This window comes from Melitaea cinxia, chromosome Z (genome assembly GCF_905220565.1).
Source record: "Melitaea cinxia chromosome Z, ilMelCinx1.1, whole genome shotgun sequence".
In the NCBI taxonomy this organism is placed as follows: Eukaryota; Metazoa; Arthropoda; class Insecta; order Lepidoptera; family Nymphalidae; genus Melitaea; species Melitaea cinxia.
The window spans coordinates 1,373,968-1,394,765 of record NC_059424.1 but is presented as its reverse complement, the minus strand read 5'-3'; the positions used below and the strand labels follow the sequence as shown (position 1 = coordinate 1,394,765).

At 34.6% G+C, this 20,798-nt stretch overlaps 1 protein-coding gene across 1 annotated transcript in view; it reads left to right on the top strand.

Annotated features, from left to right (window-relative positions):
• Positions 1-20,798, top strand: part of LOC123668472 (otoferlin-like) — a 62,685-nt gene that overhangs the window by 41,208 nt on the left and 679 nt on the right. Inside the window, exons 5-20 of the mRNA XM_045602202.1 lie at positions 2,151-2,307; positions 6,116-6,302; positions 7,143-7,329; positions 9,090-9,213; positions 11,437-11,714; positions 12,796-12,989; positions 13,275-13,472; positions 13,960-14,076; positions 14,702-14,854; positions 15,463-15,660; positions 15,741-17,081; positions 17,397-17,531; positions 17,736-18,178; positions 19,365-19,651; positions 19,831-20,029; positions 20,512-20,750. Of these exons, the coding sequence (XP_045458158.1) occupies positions 2,151-2,307; positions 6,116-6,302; positions 7,143-7,329; positions 9,090-9,213; positions 11,437-11,714; positions 12,796-12,989; positions 13,275-13,472; positions 13,960-14,076; positions 14,702-14,854; positions 15,463-15,660; positions 15,741-17,081; positions 17,397-17,531; positions 17,736-18,178; positions 19,365-19,651; positions 19,831-20,029; positions 20,512-20,750 (4,437 nt within the window). The remainder of the gene's footprint in view (positions 1-2,150; positions 2,308-6,115; positions 6,303-7,142; positions 7,330-9,089; positions 9,214-11,436; positions 11,715-12,795; positions 12,990-13,274; positions 13,473-13,959; positions 14,077-14,701; positions 14,855-15,462; positions 15,661-15,740; positions 17,082-17,396; positions 17,532-17,735; positions 18,179-19,364; positions 19,652-19,830; positions 20,030-20,511; positions 20,751-20,798) is intronic.

Below are 20,798 nucleotides of genomic sequence, written 5' to 3'. Positions count from 1 at the left end.
GCAGGCGTCTATAAGCTACGGTAATCGCTTACCATCAGGTGAGCCGTACGCTTGTTTGCCGACCTAGTGACATGAAAAAAAAAACAATGTTTCGAAATTCAACACGGTATCATCGACAGGAGGTGATAAAATTTATATTATACACTCAGTTATTATTCGTTAACGCGTATCGTTCGCTCATTTCATTCTTTAATTTGTAATTACTAAAGTAATATTTTAAATAATTTCCCGTAAATGTTTTTCGATTTATAAATAACTAGCTGTGCCCGCGACTTCGTCCGCGTGGAATTTAATAAAAAAGTTTTTCAGTTCACAGAGTTATAATATAAATAAATTTCTATAATAAAAGTAGAGTAAGCTACTCCTTATTACATCAGCTATCAGCCGGTGTAAGTCCCGTCAAAATTGTTCCAGTTGTAGATTCGGAGTAGTAGTCGGAGATTAGCCGGAATAAACAGACAGATAGACAGACAAAAATTGCAAAAAAAAAATATTTTGGTATATGTACCGTGTATGGATGTAATATGCATTTAGTAAAAAGCGGTTATTTTAACATTACAAACAGACATTCAATTAATATTAATATAGATAAGTGTCACAGCTGTCAATATATGCCAAATAACTTGAAAACTACGATGTATTAGGAACCATGAAAAGTACAGGTCAGCATTTCATTTGTTCATATTCATGTTCTACAAGTTCTGCTAAACATCCTAAGTGCTGCCTTAACAGGGCTATTTAATAATACTTGGGTGGGGTGGTTAGGTTAGGTTAGGTAGAGATAAGGTGTCATAACCCACGCTTAAAGCCGCCGTGTGTGTACTTTGTTACGTGCGTACACTAAGGATTTGAATAATTTAAATTTTTTAAATTTTTTAACTAAGTAATATGCCATAAAGATATTGAGGAGTATATTATACATACACTTCAACCTGTAATATCCCACTACTGGGCATAGGCTTCTTTCCCCACGTAGGAGAAGGATCAGAGCTTAATCCACCACTCTGCTCCAATGCGGGTTGGCGGATATATTCCCTACTATGAGTAACGATCGCTATGAGGTGTACATGATAATAACCGGGACCGACGGCCCTACGTGCTCTCCGAGGCACGGTGGGCAGACCACGGCACACACCTGTATGGTTTATACAAATGTTTGTCATGTGCGGGGATCGAACCCGCAACCGCCAGCGCAACAGGTATAATCCATGGCTGTGACCGTTGCGCCAACGCGGCATCCGGATGTTGTACATATTCTTTATTAATACCACTATAGTAGAAAAAAAGCTTATAGTCCGTAATGATAAGCAAATGTACCGGGAGCGTTGTAAGCGCATTATCACACCCCGACCGTTCCCAGGAGTTCTGGCCACCTTACTCACCACAGGAACTCAACACTGCTTAGTAGTTCACTGTTTAGTTTCAGTTTTTCACAACCATACATTTTTATAAATAAAAGCCATCCCGTTATCTCAAATATGAATAAATTTGTACGATTCAATGACATACCACTGCCTTGCCCATAGGCGTCATTCTCCACGCTTCTCCGCTGCAGGTTGGCGGATGTATTCTCTGCTATGAGTAATGATCGCTATCTGGTATTTATGATAACAACCACGACCTAAAGCTTAACGTGCTCTCAGAGGCATCGTAGGGAAACTCACAAGGACAGACATGCAAACAGGAAATAATATTTGTACAAATACATCCATCCCAAGTACGAACCAAACCAGCAAATTGCCAGTATTTAGGCAGAGCGGTTATTGAGAGCAATAATTTTTGATGATGAAACAAAATGATAAAAAGAACACAAGTAATGAATACAAATATGTAAGAGAACAAGCTTTTTTTGTAATTTTAATACGTACTCGGTACGAGATAGGTGTGGATAGTCATCAAAGTTTGTAAAACAAGTGTATGTGTATGAACACTGACTGCATCAGTGTTTCGTGCTACCAATATTTAAAAATATACGAGTTTTAGGAGACTAACAGGAACCAAAACAATTATTTTGTGATATATAATCTGTTTTATGTTTTATCTTCATTCATCTATAGCTATAATAATAATAATATAATAATAATATACTCTATAATCGATTCAACTGTGGAGTATATTTAAGGTAACTAAAAATCCTGATTTGTCCATAGATCATCAATTTTATCACAAATGGGCCCTACTGACCGATCCGGATGACTTGATATCCGGGCCTAAAGGCTACCTCAAGTGTGACATCAGCGTCATCGGTAAAGGAGACACTATCAAGATACCGCCAAAGAGCGAAAAAGATGACGATGACATCGAAGCGTAAGTATTTATTTATTAATAATAATTAATTTTAAATTCAAGTATTTTATTCTACTAGGGTAACAGACAAGCGTAACGCCTACCTGATGGTGAGCGGTTACTGTAGCCTAAGACTATGACACCTGCAAGACCAGAAGTATCGCAGTACCGTTACACTACTACTAGTAAAGGTTAAAAGCCGCCGTTTTCACTACGTTGCCGCTTTTATTACATAGGATAATGTTTAAACGACTATTATATCATAAACTAGCGACCCGCCCCGGCTTTGTTCGGTTGCAAAAACTATCAGTTTTCCTCTACTATATTATACATGTATTATACGTATAAACCTTCCTCTGGAATCGCTCTATTTACTAAAGAAAACCGCATTAATTTCCTTTACATTTACGTTTTAAATATGTAAACATACATATAGCGGGAAGTGACTTTGTTTTATATATTGTAACACCAAAAATTGTACCGAGTATTACAGATTAAAAACTGCCCCAGTTGTATTCCGCTACGTTTTCACATTTATCACTTAAGACAATGTTTCAACCGCTATAATATAATTAGTACAATAGAAAATTACCATGTATAGAATTGTTGTATTAAGAAATAAGCAAATACGTTAATCATCAAGCTAAGTGTTGAGAATTTACGAGCACAGCTTCACCTCAGCTACTTAAATATTCCGTAATGAATATGAAGAGGTCTCGCATATGGAAACACGAAATACAAAAAGTTACCTTATTCCGTGGTCGAAACGACGTACTCGCGTGTTTTAATATTATATTGTGTACTTATTAGCTCAGTTTCAACGAACTGCTATTGTGTCAGATTTAGTTTTTGTTTTCATTCATCTAACGGGACTTTGAGACTTGTTAAATACTAGACTTATTTAATACTAGCTTTTACCCGCGGCTTCGCTCGCATTGAATTTCTTTTCAATAAAAAGTATCCTATGTTACTTCTATAGTAGTCACAAAATAAGAGGCCCGTTTGGACATTTGACAAATACTCTATAACGTAAGTTGGTACGAAACTGTAAGAAACAATAAAAGAATTATTAATAATATGAAGTGTTTTTAAAACATACGTACATTTTTCGGGGCGTTAAAATAATATTATGGAATATATTGGGAGTATTCTTTTCACGCTTACTTTATAGTGGCATGCAGTTTCTAATTATAACGACACGTCTCAATAATTGTGTTTGCTCGCAAACAAAAAAAGACCGACTTCAATTACATCGACGAGTAATACAACGTAGATCGACGAAAAAATAGTCAAGCAACTACGCGTTATCAAAAAGTAGTGATCAAATCTCAATAAAATTTATATGCGACCACATGACAAACATCAGCTTTCGATTAAATTAAAAATTATCAAAATCGGTACACCCAGTAAAAGGTTATTGCGGATTTTCAAGAGTTTTCCTCGATTTCTCTGGGATCCCATTATCAGATCCTGGTTTCCTTATCATGGTACTAAACTAGGGATATCTCCTTTCTAACCAAAAAAGAATTATCAAAATCGATACACCCAGTAAAAAGTTATTGCGGATTTTCGAGAGTTTCCCTCGATTTCTGTTGAAATGTTTGAATGAAATGTTTTATAGCCCGTTGCACTTCTGGAAAATGTAATGACAGAACTCAATTTCTGAGTTTCTGAAAAAAAAACTAAGTTTCGTTTAAGTATTTAGACTTAGAGGATACTTTAGTTCTAGGTGGATTTAGGTGATTGAACTTTATATGATATCTCTCCTGGGTCATCTCGACCATCTTTTTACGAGACATTTTGTTTATTTATTTATTTATTTAAAATTGAATGAAATAAATAAATAAAATAATTATCACACACACACACACACACACACAAACTACGCCAACGGGCTAGTCAAATTTTAAAATAGAAGTCGAAATTAAAGTCCTAAATAGTTGATACTTGCAAAAAAATTTAACACAAATTTTCATATACATATAAATGTAGAAATTTTTCGAATTACAAACGTGAACGTTAATACCGTACCATCGAAACCGTCCAAAGTTTATGTGAAGGTAACACATACATCTCCTTAAATGTCACCGTACGAATTTTCAGCTTACGTTTATTACCCGCCAGGTAGACTCGTAAACATTTCTTTTTAAGGCCACGTGCAACTTGATGATATACGTAATACCAAAAACCGCGAATTTACCTGTTCACTTCTATAGATAGTATTATATCCTGATTAGTATAACCATATTGTATAAAGTTGAAATGGAATTTTAACTAGCCCTTGCTGAAGAGTTGCGAACTAATAATTATTATAAAAGAATATAAATACAACATAAAGAAACCACTTAATCGTACTGTTAGATATGCTAAAAGTTTAGAGTTTCAATTTTCAAGCATATATCTTCAACCCATTGAGTTAAAATTTTGTATACACGCTTAGTTTGGATAACAAGGCATATTTAGCTATATGGCGTCATTCTAAATCCAATATGGTGGAACAAACAAAATGGCGGAGTAGCTAGTCGTATTATCATACTTTTTTTTATAAATAATGAAAATTTGAACAGCGTATAAATTAAGCGTCAACTCATCTGTGGTATGGGTCTATTACTTTAAAAAAAATTCTAGCAGTAAGACGGTTGTTAAACACATAAAATTCGGTACGCGCTTCGCGCTTCAGCCTGTAATATCCCACTACTGGGAACAAGCCTCTTTCCCCATGTTGGGGTAGAATTAGAGCTTAATCCACCACGCTGCTCCAATGCGGGTCGCATATATTCCCTACTATGAGTAACGAACGCTATCAGGCGTAGATGATAACAACCGGGACCGACGGCTTAACGTGCTCTCCGAGGCACGGTGGGGAGACCCACAAGGACTGCACAAACACCCAGACCACGGCAAACATACAAATGTTTGTCATGTGCGGGGATTGAACCCGCAACCGCTAGCGCAACAGGAACAATCCATGACTAAGACCGTTGCGCCAATGCGGCGCCAATTCGGTACATTTAAAAACGTTACGTTTTATAAATAATCTATTTAATAAATTATTAAAACTTTTTCATTAAAGAAGATATAATGAACGTAAAATAAAGAGCATCGATAACATAAAAAAATGCAAAGGTATTCTCATCATACCTTATTACGTGTTCGCGGAAAACCTTTTCGTCAGTTATAAAACTAAATAAAGAGAAACGAAAAGTTCACTTATAATCCCATAAAGTTATGTTCGAGTTCCGGAAGAGATGGAGCACGCTCGGGGCCCGCGGTCCGGCACATTGAACAATTTATTTTTCATTTTTCCATGTTTTATTGACTTTGTAATCGTAATGGAAGCCTTCGAGGTAACAAAGCTTTGTGTTCTCATACTCATTTCAAACATAATTAACATACAGTTTACTGTTTTTTTTTTTTTTTTTTTAATAAAAATGTATTATGGTGTAATTAACTGAAGTGGTTTTTACTGAAATATTTATGATTTGGTAATTTTTTTATTATTATTTATAATATCTAAAGCACTTCTGCTTATCATCACATATCAATAATATTTAAAACAGTAAATTTTACTTCACAGCGGAATCTTCATTACGAGTTAGTTGAAACCACTCTCATAAGAAAATTATATTAATTAATACTGGATTTTTTAGAATTATTGAAAATCTTTTGCGATTAACCATAATATGTAGTCTTGCTTTATTGTTTCTGTCGTGAATGATGAGTAAGTTTAGTAAATTCAATATTATTAATAAAAAATTAAAGTGTAAGAAAATTAGGTGTTTAATAATAATAATAATGATATGTAAAATGTGTAAAAATTTGTTACCAGAAACCTGCTTCTGCCGGACGGCGCGCCGCTTTTGCGCCAGCGTGCCCATTTCATTGTGAGGGTTTACAAAGCCGACGGTCTTCCTGAGATGAATTACTCAATTTTAGGAAATGTGAAGAAAGTAATCACTGGTGAAAGACAACACCTTGTTGATCCCTACGTCCACGTGTCTTTCGCTGGAAAATCTGTGAGTTAACGAAACATTATTAGGCTGTATTTAACTCTTATTACTATCTGATACTTGGAGCAACTTTTTTTATATGCGTCTAGGTCGGTACACAGTACGGTTTAACTGATGGCAAGCGGTTACCGTAATATATCAATATGTATAATGTATATAGAAATGACACGTACATTATAATAATACAATAAAAAGATAAAAAAAGGATGAGGGATACGTACATGGATCGAAAAAAGAATAGGCCAACTAGGTTACTGCCCAGCATTGTTTTTGACAGCAAAAATTTGCAGCCAAAAACGCTGTAATTATAGCAGAACCTGTAGCGGTATAAAACAAACGACAAACTGACAGACAATACATATATATTTATACAGAGAATTAAAGCCGTAACAGATACTTATATTTTATATAAGTAAGAGATAAGAGAAAAAAAAATGCGTTGCCGATTTTACCCATGACCTTTCCCCGGAGCTCTGGCCTCCTCACTCACCACAGGTACGCAATACACTTGGGAAGAGTGTTATTTGAATGTCATCTTCATACCATAATAGTAAATAATAATATGTTACTTGTCAAAATTATCAACTACTAAACCTTTATTTAACTTTTATCTTTTTATTTCCACGATGTATTATGATTGTTTCGTATATAAAAATACTGCTGTATTACAGAAAAGTTCAGAGAAATCATTTTATTACTTTATTATATCTAGTAGATATTTTTGCGTACTTCAAACCTCAGCAGTTCCACCTTAGTTGAAAGTCACCATATCTCATTCAAATTATGGCTTTCGAATATAAAATATTACATACATTTGCATCTAAATCAATTTTTTTTTCAATATAGGGCAGTACATCAATAAAGAAAAACACATTCACGCCAACGTGGAACGAACAGCTGGTCTTCACAGAGATGTTTCCACCTCTGTGCCAGCGAATGAAGATCCAGCTTAGAGACAACCGCACGGTGCAGCCTAACATCATCGGCACTCACTTCATTGACCTTAAGACTATATCCCACGACGGAGACAAAGGTATTGTAATAGAATTAAGAATTAACCCTGTAACGAAAATTTGTAACGGCTGCTAGGCAAAGGCCTTTTTCTCCATGTAGGACGAGGATTAGAGCTTAATCCGCCACATTGCTTTAGCGCAGGTTGGCGGATATGTTTCCTACTATGTATTTATGCATACTATATGTATATAACAGCCGGGACCGACGGCTTAACATACTATCCGAGGGTGACACACCGGTGGGGAGACCCACAAGGACAGAAATCCAAACAGGAATGAAATATTTAAATTGATACTAATATCTACCCCGAGCGTGGATCGAACCCGCAAACAATCGGTGTTTTAGGCGACTACGCGCACCAGTACACAAAAGCGTTTTAATAATAATCTTATATATGTTATTGTAACATATATAAGATTAACATTATTATACATATTAATACATATATATACATATTAACATTAACATATATATTATATAATTGCTATAAAAATAGTATCCTCAAGACAGTTTACTATAATTAACTGGACTCGTGGATTTGACAATAACAGTTGGCGAATAGATATAATGTTTTATGGAAGTATGCATGTCAAACATCTTATTTTCAAGGAGGACAAGTGATAAACAATAGCATCAAATATAGCTACTTACTATAATAATAGTTATTAAGAAATTAATAGATAAAGCTTATCATTCTGTGCAGGATTACATCGATGATAAAGATGTGCGGACTTAGTGACTCCGTATCCATGCAAGATAATGTGAAATTAGTAAAATTTTGTACTAAAACACAGTGTAGATATCGTATTTTAAATAATAACTGCGAAGTTTCTTGCCGATCATTCTCTGCAGAATCTGCATTCTAAATTGGTGGTAGATTCACTCTTAGCAATAACGATCACTTTTAAAATTTTATTTTGCTTTTGAAGCCTGTTTGAATAAATTTGTTTTTGATTTAAAAACAATAAAAACATTTCCTAATCCTTAAGTTCCAACGTTAACAAGGGGATTAAAATTATTGTCCATTACTTCGGTTTTAAGGCCTTTAAAGTTGAATAATAATCAAATGCTTAATGGGCGGTGTATTTGAGTGTGTACTTTGGTCAGAAACATACCACAGTAAAAAATAATGTAAGTACAGACGTAGAAGTTCTGTTTGATGAACAAACCCAATTTTTTTTTGTCTTGGGTTCTTCAAAGGCTTAACGTAATTTTTATTTGAAGTATATTCAGCTGTTTGTTCTGTGTTTTAATATAAATATACATAATAAGCATGGGCGTATCCAGAATTTAGTAAAGGTGGGGCAAAAAATAACTAAAAAATGTAAAACTCTGAATTTTTATTTACATTCACCGTGTACACTATTTCAGTGATACCTTGCGGAGGCTTTAGCTAAATCTAGCTTATTTTTTCTTATTAAAATCTAAAATATCCATTATTAGTTTCGAGTTAGGATAGCAAATGCCCTCCCTTGCCCCACCGTGGGTCCGCCCATGCAAACAAACGTTTACAGCTATGGACTTATAACCTTAATAAAAATTAATAAGTATACCAACTAAATTAAAGTAATCCCCTTAAATTATATCTGCCATTTCTTAATCGAATAGGTTGTGTATTTTCTGATGCATTTTTAATTATTATTTTGCCTTATTATTTAAAAAAAAGGCTTGATGATGATTAAGTTCATTTTTATTTTAAAATTATTTTTCAGTGTAATTTTCCAAATAATAAATATAATGTAATTAATATAATTTTATTTATCCCTGATTCTAATCAAGGTTTCCTACCGACATTTGGACCATCATATATCTACTTGTATGGGTCCACAAGAGATTACAGCATCATTGATCAAAATTCTAGCCTTAATATGGGAATTGGAGAAGGATTGGCGTACCGCGCTAGGTAAGGCTTACACAATTTATCTAACCGTTACTTAATCTAAAACCTAAATTAGTTATTAATAAGTAGTTTTATTGGTAATTCATTATTCGAAAGCACTCATCTCTGAATTTACTAATTTTGTTGAGAATAATCTTCAAGTATTAAGAAAGCGTACTTGATATACGCTATATAATATAATAGGCTGTAAAATGATACGCTAATAATGGAGCAATGTACCCAGGTGAGACTGTGCGTATTTTTTAATTTTTAATGTGATATTTGCTAGCAAAGTGAAGTAAGAATCATAACTTGGTACTTATTGACCTATATTACGTATATATAGGTATTGACACCTGGGTCCCTATGAGCCCTCAGTGGCCCAGTATTTACAACTTCTATAATAAATGAGTTTACCTGGTTCGTCCTTTTACTAATAGTAATTAACATTAAAAAAGTGCTGTTTACAATATATATATATATATATAGACACATTTTTTATCTTTATGTGTATACTACTTTTTTAGTAATTTTTAATGAATTTCAACCTTTTTAACATCAGTCTAACCATTATAATGACAACTGTGCTATCAAGTATCCGAAACGTGGGCTATTTAAATAAAACCGTGTGGTGTCGTGGGACATCAGATAGGAACGAAGATGCTCATTATATAATATTGATTTCAACTTCTATTCGACATATAAAGAAAATAATTATTCGGGTATAAGTGCATTTTTTATTATGATTTTTTATAATCGATAAATTTAAAAAAGTACTTTATAAAATTATCTTAACGTCTTTATTTTATTTACAATGTTTTATAACAATAATAATAATAATAGCAAACTGTCATAATAATACCAGTCATCATTAAACACTTTATAGCCATCATACATAACTATACATAAGAATCTTACGCTTTTATTTATAGTTACGGGCGTTTTTTACCGGTTAGGTGACGCCTCCGCAACGCACATATAAGGAACTTCGTTCCAATAACTTAATTAACAGCGATACATCCGAAAAAGTCGTTTCATTATAAGAGTTCGCGTAAACATTAGAATATCAGTCTTACCATTTAATGACTTTCGTTTATTTATGCAATCAGTTTATATATTATTGTAAATGTTAGTAAACTAAATATAATTAATAGTATATAATAATTTTTAATGTTTCTTGGTGTACTATATCCTGAAAAATATTGTATACTTTACATAATAATACCGCGTAATCTTTAAAGACATCCGACGTGCATGTTTGTATGCTTGTACTTTTAAACGACCAACCTTGATAATAATTACAGTAATGCGGCTGACGTTGGCCGAGCAATACATTTTCTCATTTCCGCAGCTGCCAATATCACCTAAGACTTTTGATCAGATATCTTAATCGATGAATTTAAGAGTACCTGGGTGACCGAGCTTAGCTCGCTATTATAAAATATGAATAATATTTCTTTTTTACCGACAATGATAAAAAATATAAATAAATATAAAAATCAAAAATAAAAAATAATAATGATAAAATATAATAATATTTTTCGATTTTACATAAACTAATAAATAAGATACATTATTAAATAAAAAATAACGAGTGCAATTAGAAAAAAAAAAGAAAAAACAATAATCGATCGAGGATTTAAACCGTGGTCTTTTCGGTCGATTGCGATCGGCCGATTTCCCACCTGAGCTATTACAACGTTACTAATATTTGCGAAATTTACCTTCGTTCTTACGATATTTTTTCATTGTCTAAAAACTGGGATAAAACGACTTTTTCTAAAAATAAATCCTAGCTAGATTTATTTATCTCCCCCGAAATTCCCTGCAAACTAAATTTCATGAAAATTGTTGGAGCCGTTTCTGAGATTCAGATTATGTATATACATACAAAAATTGCTCGTTTAATAGTATAAGATTAACAGAAGCGACAGATTGACACTGTCTTAACTATAGACGTATATTTGTTTATTAATTAATATTTATTTTACTAACAGAAACTACAATTAAAAACTACATTATTTGTTTTAAGACTAATTACTTAATTATAAAGAACACTGCATTGCATTCGTTGTGAAAACGGAACACATTTGCTGTAACTCTGTTAGTTATTTATTATTGTAGTAGAGGATTAAGGTGCACATTATGTTACACACACATACTGCACGTAAATATTTTAAATATCTATACAATTTGGGAACATATGTTTAATTACTCATTCTTACCAGACTTCCTTCATCTTTCCAGACTTTTCATATCAATTCGTGTGGAGATCCTCAACAGTATCGAAACGAATCCTACGTCAGAAGTTGCGCTGGAACCGATAATACCGGTCAACGAAGTCTTATTCGAAAGAAATGAGGAATTTTTCTTGTTCGGTTGCTTGTTTGACGTCAATATGGTTGACAAGAAGCTGGTTGATAAACCAATACTATTTGAACTAAGTATTGGTAACGCTGGAAATGTACTGGATGGAAGGAATACGTCGTTGAAGAGGGCACATGATTTGGAAAATATCAATCTTGGTAAATACGTTTTTACAAAGATTATTTACTAAAATTTATTTCTTTATTTTTAGCTTGTTGATCATACCCTGTGTTTCATTAAAAACATTATGTCAAGTATTTATTTCGAGTGTTATTGAAAATCTTAAAACAGCTTCGATCCACACGACGATCTACTAACATAAATAAACCATTTCCTTAAACTCTTTTTAAATTTCTTTTATCTATCCTTAGAACAGCCAATTTATTTTTTTTGATAAATTCCCGTACAGTAAAGTAAATCAAAGTACGGAAAAAAATTGTATATTACCTTTGCCGTGGTAACGAAAGATTTGCACATAATAAGGACGTAGTGTAAGGCATAAAATAGTCCTTTGGGATAACTTACATTCAGAACTATTAACAGCATCAAGCTATTGACCTAATATCGGGTACTTAAATCTACATGGGTACATTCTCAGGTTATTCAGCCTCGATTTGTATTGGCCTATATTTCCTCTCAGTTCATTCTGTCTGAATCTTCAGGAAGAGATTTTAGCATTAAACTAGCTGTGCCCGCGACTTCGTCCGCGTGGAATTTAGCAAAAAATTTATTTTACAATCCGCAGAGTCATATAAAATAAATAAAATTCTAAGACAAAGGTAGTCTAAGTTACTCCTTATTACATCAGCCATCTACCAGTGAAGGTTCTATCAAAATCGGTCCAGCCATTTCAGGCTGGAACAAACAGACAGACAAACAAACAGACAGAACCATTGCAAAAAATGTTTTTTTGTTATATGTACCGTGTACCCTATACGTCGATATGAATTTAGTAAAAAGCTATTATTTTAATATTACAAACAGACACTCCAATTTTGTTTATTTGTATGTAAGATGTATAGGTAAAATATTTAATTATAGATAGTAGCATATCATCAAATATAATTAATTCATTAAAATTATTTTTATTTGTAAAATGATGATTTAATATGTGGCGACATCTATCGCGCGAAATACGAACGACGCTGTCGCCACAAATAGTGCTTTGAAACATTCTCGTATAGGTTACATTTCGAATTTTTTTTTTATAACAAACTAACGACCTAACCTTTGTTTCAGATGAAGTAAGCTCGGGTACGGGTTACTGGCAGAGCACGACTAATCCAGTCAAGGCTCAAGCTTATAAAGACAAGAGTTACTATTACTTGCCATATTGGGATAACAAACCATGCATGCATGTTCGTAGCATTTGGCCCGATCACCGACGCCGCATGTACAACACTAACCTGATCGCAAGCATTATTGACAAATTTGTGAGTATCCCCCGAACTGACGATGACTTACGTGATGACCTCTATTCTAAAGAACCATTTTATAATCAGAACTAGTCAGACGTATAGAGTGTACGTTCATTATTTAAGGAAAAGTATTTATTTATTTTGATTCACCAATGGTACACCCCTATATTATACATTTTTTTAAAACTATTTCTTTTATTAAGATATTATTACATGTTTAAAATGTTTAAACATATTGAAAAATATTCTACTATATCTAATAATAGTAAGCTTAAACTTTTAAACAACGTAAATTCACAGGAGGAAGGACTAGCTGACGCTTACGCAGCCTTACAGAGTGATGAAGGGATGGATAACACCAGTCTGGCTGGCTTGAAATCTGTGTTTGAGTCCGTGAGCGTCTCTTGCGCAAAATATGTAAAGTCCCTGAGTTCAGCACCACCATTCGGCAACACTAAATTAGATCGTGAAAGGCAAAAACTATGCCTATGGGAGATCGTACGTACTTTATTTGTTTATTTTATTAAGATACACAAAAAAATATAAATTACAATCACTGATAATAAGACGCCATATAAATGAAAAATAAAATCATTCGCGCTTTACCGGACATCAGTGTTGTCAATACGTTATCGGTAGGTAAATAGGTACATATTCGACTAAATGCTGAAGTACATGATTCTACTATCACAACGTTTATTAATTATATAATAATCATCACACATCAATCGGTTAAACGGTGTATGCCGATATACTGACCAACCAGTATAATTTATTTCAGATAAATATTTTTAATTAAATTTGAGATTTGGTGTTATTATATATTATTAATGAAATATTAAGTAAAATGTGTCGCCATCAAGTGAAATCAATATCTCCGCTTAAGAGAAACAATCACGGAAATTCACATCGTTTTCTTTTCCATTGAGTAATTAAAAGGTTTCTTCACTTATTTTGACATTTATTCATAATGATAACTTTACAGGAGTATATCGGGACGTCTATGAGACGTCTAAAAGCTATTCTAACAATAAATTCCGTAATAGAACGACTGGAGTCGGCCACTACATATTTAAACAGGCTTAAACAACTTTGTGAAGATGTAAGTAAATAATCTTGCAAGAATTTTTAAAACGAAATTTCATCATCACCATCACCATCATTATCACATCACTGCTGAACATAGGCCTCCACTAGTTCGAGCCAAAAATGACGTGAGCTTACGTGTGTTGACTATAGTCACCACGTTGGGCAGACGGGTTGGTGACCGCAGGGCTTGGATTTGTCGCACCGAAGACACTGCTGCCCGTCTTCGCCCTTTGTATTTTAAAGCCAGCGGTTGGTTGGTTATAGGCTTTATAAGTTCCAAGGTAGTAGTGGAATTGTGTTATCCCTATAGTCGCCTCTTACGATACTCACGGAGGAGAGGGGTGGCTATATTATTTACTGCCATAACCACACAGCATGAGACAATTAAAAAAAAAATAGATATGAAATAGTTTAAGTAGTTAAAGCTCGAGCGTATCTTAAGAAAAAAAAACAACATGTACTTAAATTTAAATAAAAAGGCTTATTGATCGTGAGTAAATAGTGGGTTACTGTGAAAAACACTACCTCTAGGACCACTGCTTATACAACTTTCTCTGATTGCAAGTAATGACAATACATTCATTTAAACTGATATAATTAAGACTGTTGCTATATCTTAATCCTGATATGATTTTTAGGCTCAACACAGCATGCCAGATATCTTTCTCTGGATGATAAGTAATGGCAAACGCATAGCTTATCATAGATTCACTGCTAGAGATCTTATTTATGCGGACAAATCAGAAGAGCGTGGAAGATTGTGTGGAAAGATGCAAACAATATTTATGAAGGTAACGTTTATATTAGATGCGACATGGTCGTCTGTTTCAATATACATAAGTAAATACATTTGACACCTAGACTTGTGGCGGGAATCACTGGAGCAGAAATTAGGGCACCAAAAACTGCAAATGTTTGCAATAGGCAAAATGGCGCTGTCGGTCTGTTAGGTTGGTCTAAACAGTTGTTGCTTTCGTAGAATCACGTTGGCGTCTCCAGTTTGAAGATGAGGAACAGGGTGTAAAGTTCTTCATCCACCGTTGAATAGAGAGGATATTCCAACCAGACGGGTGTTATCGGGCTAACGCCCCGACGGGTGCTGTCGGGTTCTTGTATATATACTTTATCATTCTGATAACTTTGATAGCGCGATGTAGGATACGTCAGTTTTCTCTAGTTTCTGTATCGCGAGATAGATGTCGCTACACTTTAGTGTAATCTTAATTATGAAAAATTCTTTAGAATAACCAATATAAAAAAGGTTTTGTCCCGCAAAATTTGTATAGATAAATACGTATCATTATTTTTAGTACAATCTCTCTTTAATTAAGATACTACAAAGTATTCACGAGTAAAGTTAGTTCTGTAAAGGATGCGAATTTTATTTTAATATTTTTAGTGGCCGGGAAAGAAAGGTACCACGCCAAGCGATTGGGTGATTCCAGCTAAAGTCCGCGGATATCTTTGGTTAGGAGTACTTCAGGACAAAAAACATTATCTTGACGATCTCCCTAAAGGCTACGAAAGGGCCGAAATATATGATATAGAAAAATTAAGAGCCAATCCTCCACCGTCAATATTTTACGCGGAGAAACATGTAAGTATAGAATTTATTGTAAATTTTCGTTTAAATTTTAACATTATTTAATTTTATGCTTAAAAACATTTTACTTACAGGCATTTCAAATGAGAGCCTACATTTATCAAGCGAGATCACTGATAGGTTCAGATTCCTCGGGACTCTCGGATCCTTTCGCACGAGTAATAATAGAAGAGTATAGTACAAATACTCTCGTTATTGATCAAACATTAAGTCCGACTTGGGATGAACTCCTTGTACTGGATAATATTTTGATATTCAGCACTGTAGAACAGACCAAGTCAGATCCTCCTACTATCGTTGTCGAAATTTTCGACCAAGACCAAGTCGGTAAATCTGAATTTATTGGGCGCACCGTTGCCAAGCCCCATGTGGTCTCTTTTGATGATCTCTGTGAGAAACCCCAGTTCCCACCTTCTTTGGAGTGGTATGACATCATGCGAGGTGATGAAAGTGCTGGAGAACTACTTGCTACTTTTGAAATTCTAGAAATTCCACCCAATCAAACATCTGCAATACTGCCAGAATTGCCTACTCCTAAAGAGTTTCCAGAAAATATGATTTTGGAACCACGATATCCTGTCCCAAGAGGAATACGACCAACGTTGTCAAAATACCGTGTTGAAATTTTATTTTGGGGCTTGCGTAATGTCAAGCGCATCCACTTCCTGACAGTGGACAGACCCAGAGTTGACATTGAATGTGCTGGGCACATTATCTGTTCTACTGTTATTCAGAACGCTAAACGTAATCCAAATTTTTCGTACCCCGTAAAGTACGTGGACATTGAACTTCCCGATCAAAATCTATATCGCCCACCGTTAACTATCCGCGTTGTAGATTGTCGCAGTTTTGGTCGAACTACACTTGTGGGAACACATACAATAAATTCGATTCAAAAATATATATACACACCAATGAGCAAACGTGAAAGAGAAATAGAGGAAAGGAGAAAATCCATGATTCAACTTGAAAATGTTGATTTACATGGCAATAGCATTATACAAGAGAACGTTTACACTATCAACAAAGAAAAATGCCTTTTAATACCTTTGGAGGCGCGTGGGGCTATACCTAAAAGACCAGGAGTGGCTAAGAAAGTTATCAAGCCTAGTACTAGTGGTAAGAGGCGGAAACAAAGCACAGAACCAGTACTAGATGGTGACGACAGAAGCAAAGATTGGTGGACAAAATACTTTGCATCCGTTGAAATGGTAATTGAGGAAGAAAAGGAGATTAAGCGAGAACGCCAAGGAATAGCCCATGCTACTCTGATGCATATTGACGAAACGCGTTCACCAACCGATGAAGTTCACTCTCCTCGCTCCAAGCGTCACTTGTCTGGTCCAAATAAGGCAAAAATAACCCCAACGGCGCCAACAAAAAAGAATGAGATTCCGAATTGTTCTTTAGCAAAGGTAGAGTTTGTTTTTCATTTATACTAATTACACTAATCTAAATAAATAAAAATGAATGTTGCTGGGCGCATAACTCGAGAATGGCTCGACCAATTCTGCTAATTTATTTATTGTATGTTCCTTAAGGCCCACGGAAAGTTTTTACAACAACAAACAATAAATAAAATATAAATTAAAAAATTAAAGTCACTCACTCACACTTAATCACTCTGAAAATGTTAGGTACATTTATTTTACTATTAACTATTGACAAAACGAAGTCTGTCCGGACAGCTAGTTACTTAATGAAAATAAATGTCTATTTTAAATTTACAGATCATTCCACATGAATTAGAAGCTGTATCAGAGTTTAATGAATTCAAGGACTGGCTACATACCTTCGAACTATATCGTGGCAAGAAAACCGGCGATGACTCAGAAGACGAAAGTCGTGTAGTTGGAGCATTTAAGGTAAGTTGTTTTAGTTGAACGTTTTCGTCCACAAGCAACTTTGTGCCTCTATCTCACACGCCACGCATTCATCTTTTCGTTTTATTTTCGATGTCCTGACTTTTTCTTGAACATTTAGCCCCATCGATGTGTGCTTCCCCTTTTCTCATTTATACTTCTTTGAAATTATTAATACTTTTTTTTTAATAGTCACTCTTGTTCTAGGGTGCTATTAAAGTTTACAAATGGCCTCTTCCAAAAGAAACCGATGATCACACTCTAATGGGCTTTGATCCCAACAATGGATATTTTCAAGGTGCTCCCAGTAATGACCCTAAACACGTTCTAGTACGAGTTTATATCGTAAAAGCTGCTGATCTTCATCCAATGGACCTGAACGGAAAGGCTGATCCCTATATCGTACTCCACCTGGGTTCAAAGAGAATTAGCGACAAAGAAAATTACGTATCAAAGCAACTTAATCCAGTGTTCGGCAAATGCTTTGAGATCGAGGGAACATTCCCACAGGACTCAATCCTGACTATTCAGGTATACGATTGGGACTTACTTGGATCTGATGATTTGATCGGCGAAACGAAAATAGATCTTGAAAATCGCTTTTACAGCCGCCACAGGGCCACTTGTGGCTTACCAAAAAAATATGATAAGTACGTAATTTTGATAAATTATTTAAATGTTGCTATAGTTTGTATTACATCACCTCATTATTTCATTATCACATTAGCATCCCGTCCGCCTTCGCGCGGGTATTTAACAAAAATTTCAAAATAACTTTTTCCCTTAATTTTATTTAAATATATAATATAGGTGCTGTGTGGCTACGGCACTAAAGAATTTAGCCACCCCCTCTCTTCCCGTGGGTGTCGTAAGAGGCGACTAAGGGATAACAAGGTTCCACAACCATCTTGGAACTTAAGAAGCCGACCGATGGCGGGATAACCATCCAACTGCTGGCTTTGAAATACACAGGCCGAAGACGGGCAGCAGCGTCTTTGGTGCGACAAAGCCAGTACTGCGGTCACCAACCCGCCTGCCCAGCGTGGTGACTATGGGCAAAACACATGAGTTCACGTTATTTTTGGCGTAAACTTGTGGAGGCCTATGTCCAGCAGTGGACTGTATAGGCTGTAATAATAATAATAATAAAATATAATATAGCCTGTGTTACCCGCAGGTAGCTTCCCAACATTGAAAGAATTTTTCAAATCGGTTCAGTAGTTTCGGAACCTTATCAATGCAAACAAACAAACAATCGAATCTTTCCTCTTCATAATCTTAGTATAGAAAAATTATCCTACAAACATCATACTTAAAACTGTCTATATGTATAGTGGCATATAGGACCCAACAACATAAAACCATTTCAATACTCGTATTAAAATTTTAAATTATAGAAAATAAACGGGAAATAAACGATTTTATGTTATATTTTAACAAGAAAGTTGTTAATAAAATAAATCGCTTATTTAACTTACTTGACTTTATTATTGCCTTTTGTTAATTTTGACTCACAATTTAAAAAAAAGGTTTTTGAACGTGTCATGTGTGTAAAATGTTTTGGGCCGCTAAGTTTCACTGAAATACGGGGAGCTGCAACATCCATTACATTATATTACATTTATATACCTAATATTATTAATATTGATTTTGATATTAGGTATCCTAATTGTCGCAACAAATTATTAAATCGTGCCCAAATTTGTATTTCAGTATTTTTAAAATATTGATTAAATCATTGTTGACTTAAGAATTTTTATAATTGTAAATGTTTTAAAAAATATAGCAAATATTCCAAAAATTACTAATTATTCATGATTTATTTATCGCATCAAGGCAAGGATACAACCGATGGCGCGACGCATTGAAACCGACCCAAATATTGGCTAAATTATGCAAAGATGGTAAAATTGAAGCACCATTTTATGGACCTGGATATGTCGAAGTTGGTAGCACAGTGTTCAACATGCCGGTGGATGATGAGCTATTTTCTGATCCGGAGACTAACGAGGAACAAATGGCTTTATACGTGCTACATCGGTGGGAAACAGTACCACGCGTTGGAATTAAACTCGTGCCTGAGCACGTAGAAACACGACCTCTTTACAATCCAAATAAACCTGGTAATAAAATAGATCTTATACATTTTTCAAAGCACCTGGAACATTAATATTATAAGAATCGATTTTGATTTACAAGCGTTGTTTTGGTGACATATAAACCTAAAAAAAAATCGTAAACGCGTCTGTATCTATACTCAATGTTTCTGTCTTACATACGAGCACTTCAAAATATTTTATAGGAATCGAACAAGGGCGTCTTCAGATGTGGGTAGACATGTTCCCAATGGATATGCCGCTGCCAGGACCGCCTCTTGACATCTCTCCTCGCAAGCCGAAATCGTATGAGTTGAGAGTGATTATTTGGAATACTGATGATGTCGTCTTGGAAGATGATGCTTTCTTCACAGGAGAAAAAATGTCGGACATTTACGTGAAGGGGTAATATTGTCAACATTTACTATTTTTCACAAATTAATAATAATATGTATGATTTTATTTTTGTGTTACCCAGACATTAGGAATTCTAAACATTTTCGAAAATCATATTAAAAATTGACCGCTCCAGCGGTGATCGAACCCGCGTCTCCGATTGACCGGGTCGAACCGATATTCAAAAATGTTTAGAATTCCTAATGTGTGGGTAACACAAAAATAAAATCGTACATATTAAAAATAGCATGGTGTCGTATCCTGTCTAAGATTTTCATTGTAATATGAAACTTTGAATAGTTACGGGTTTCTGTAAAGAGCTCACTATAGACGGCGCCACGGTTCGCTTAAACCGAGTATAAAAACATCATACCTAATAATAATATACCTAATGACTTGTTTTTGAAATATATTTAAATAAGGGTTTTTAGCGTACGTCTCTATAATAAAATGCAACGCAACAATAATCTAAGAACCTTTTTTTATTACAGATGGCTCAAAGGTCCTGATGATTGCCAAAGCACAGACATACATTACCGCTCATTGACCGGTGAAGGAAATTTCAACTGGCGTTTCAAATACCCTTTTGATTATCTTGAAGCAGAAGAACGCATAGTTATTTCGCGAAAGGAATCTCTCTTCTCGTGGGACGAAACTGAGAGCAAGATACCAGCCCGTCTGGAACTACAAGTCTGGGACGCTGACCACTTCACGGCTGATGATTTCTTGGGTACAAAATTACAATTACACATAGGTCTAAGTACTCAAAATTTACTTG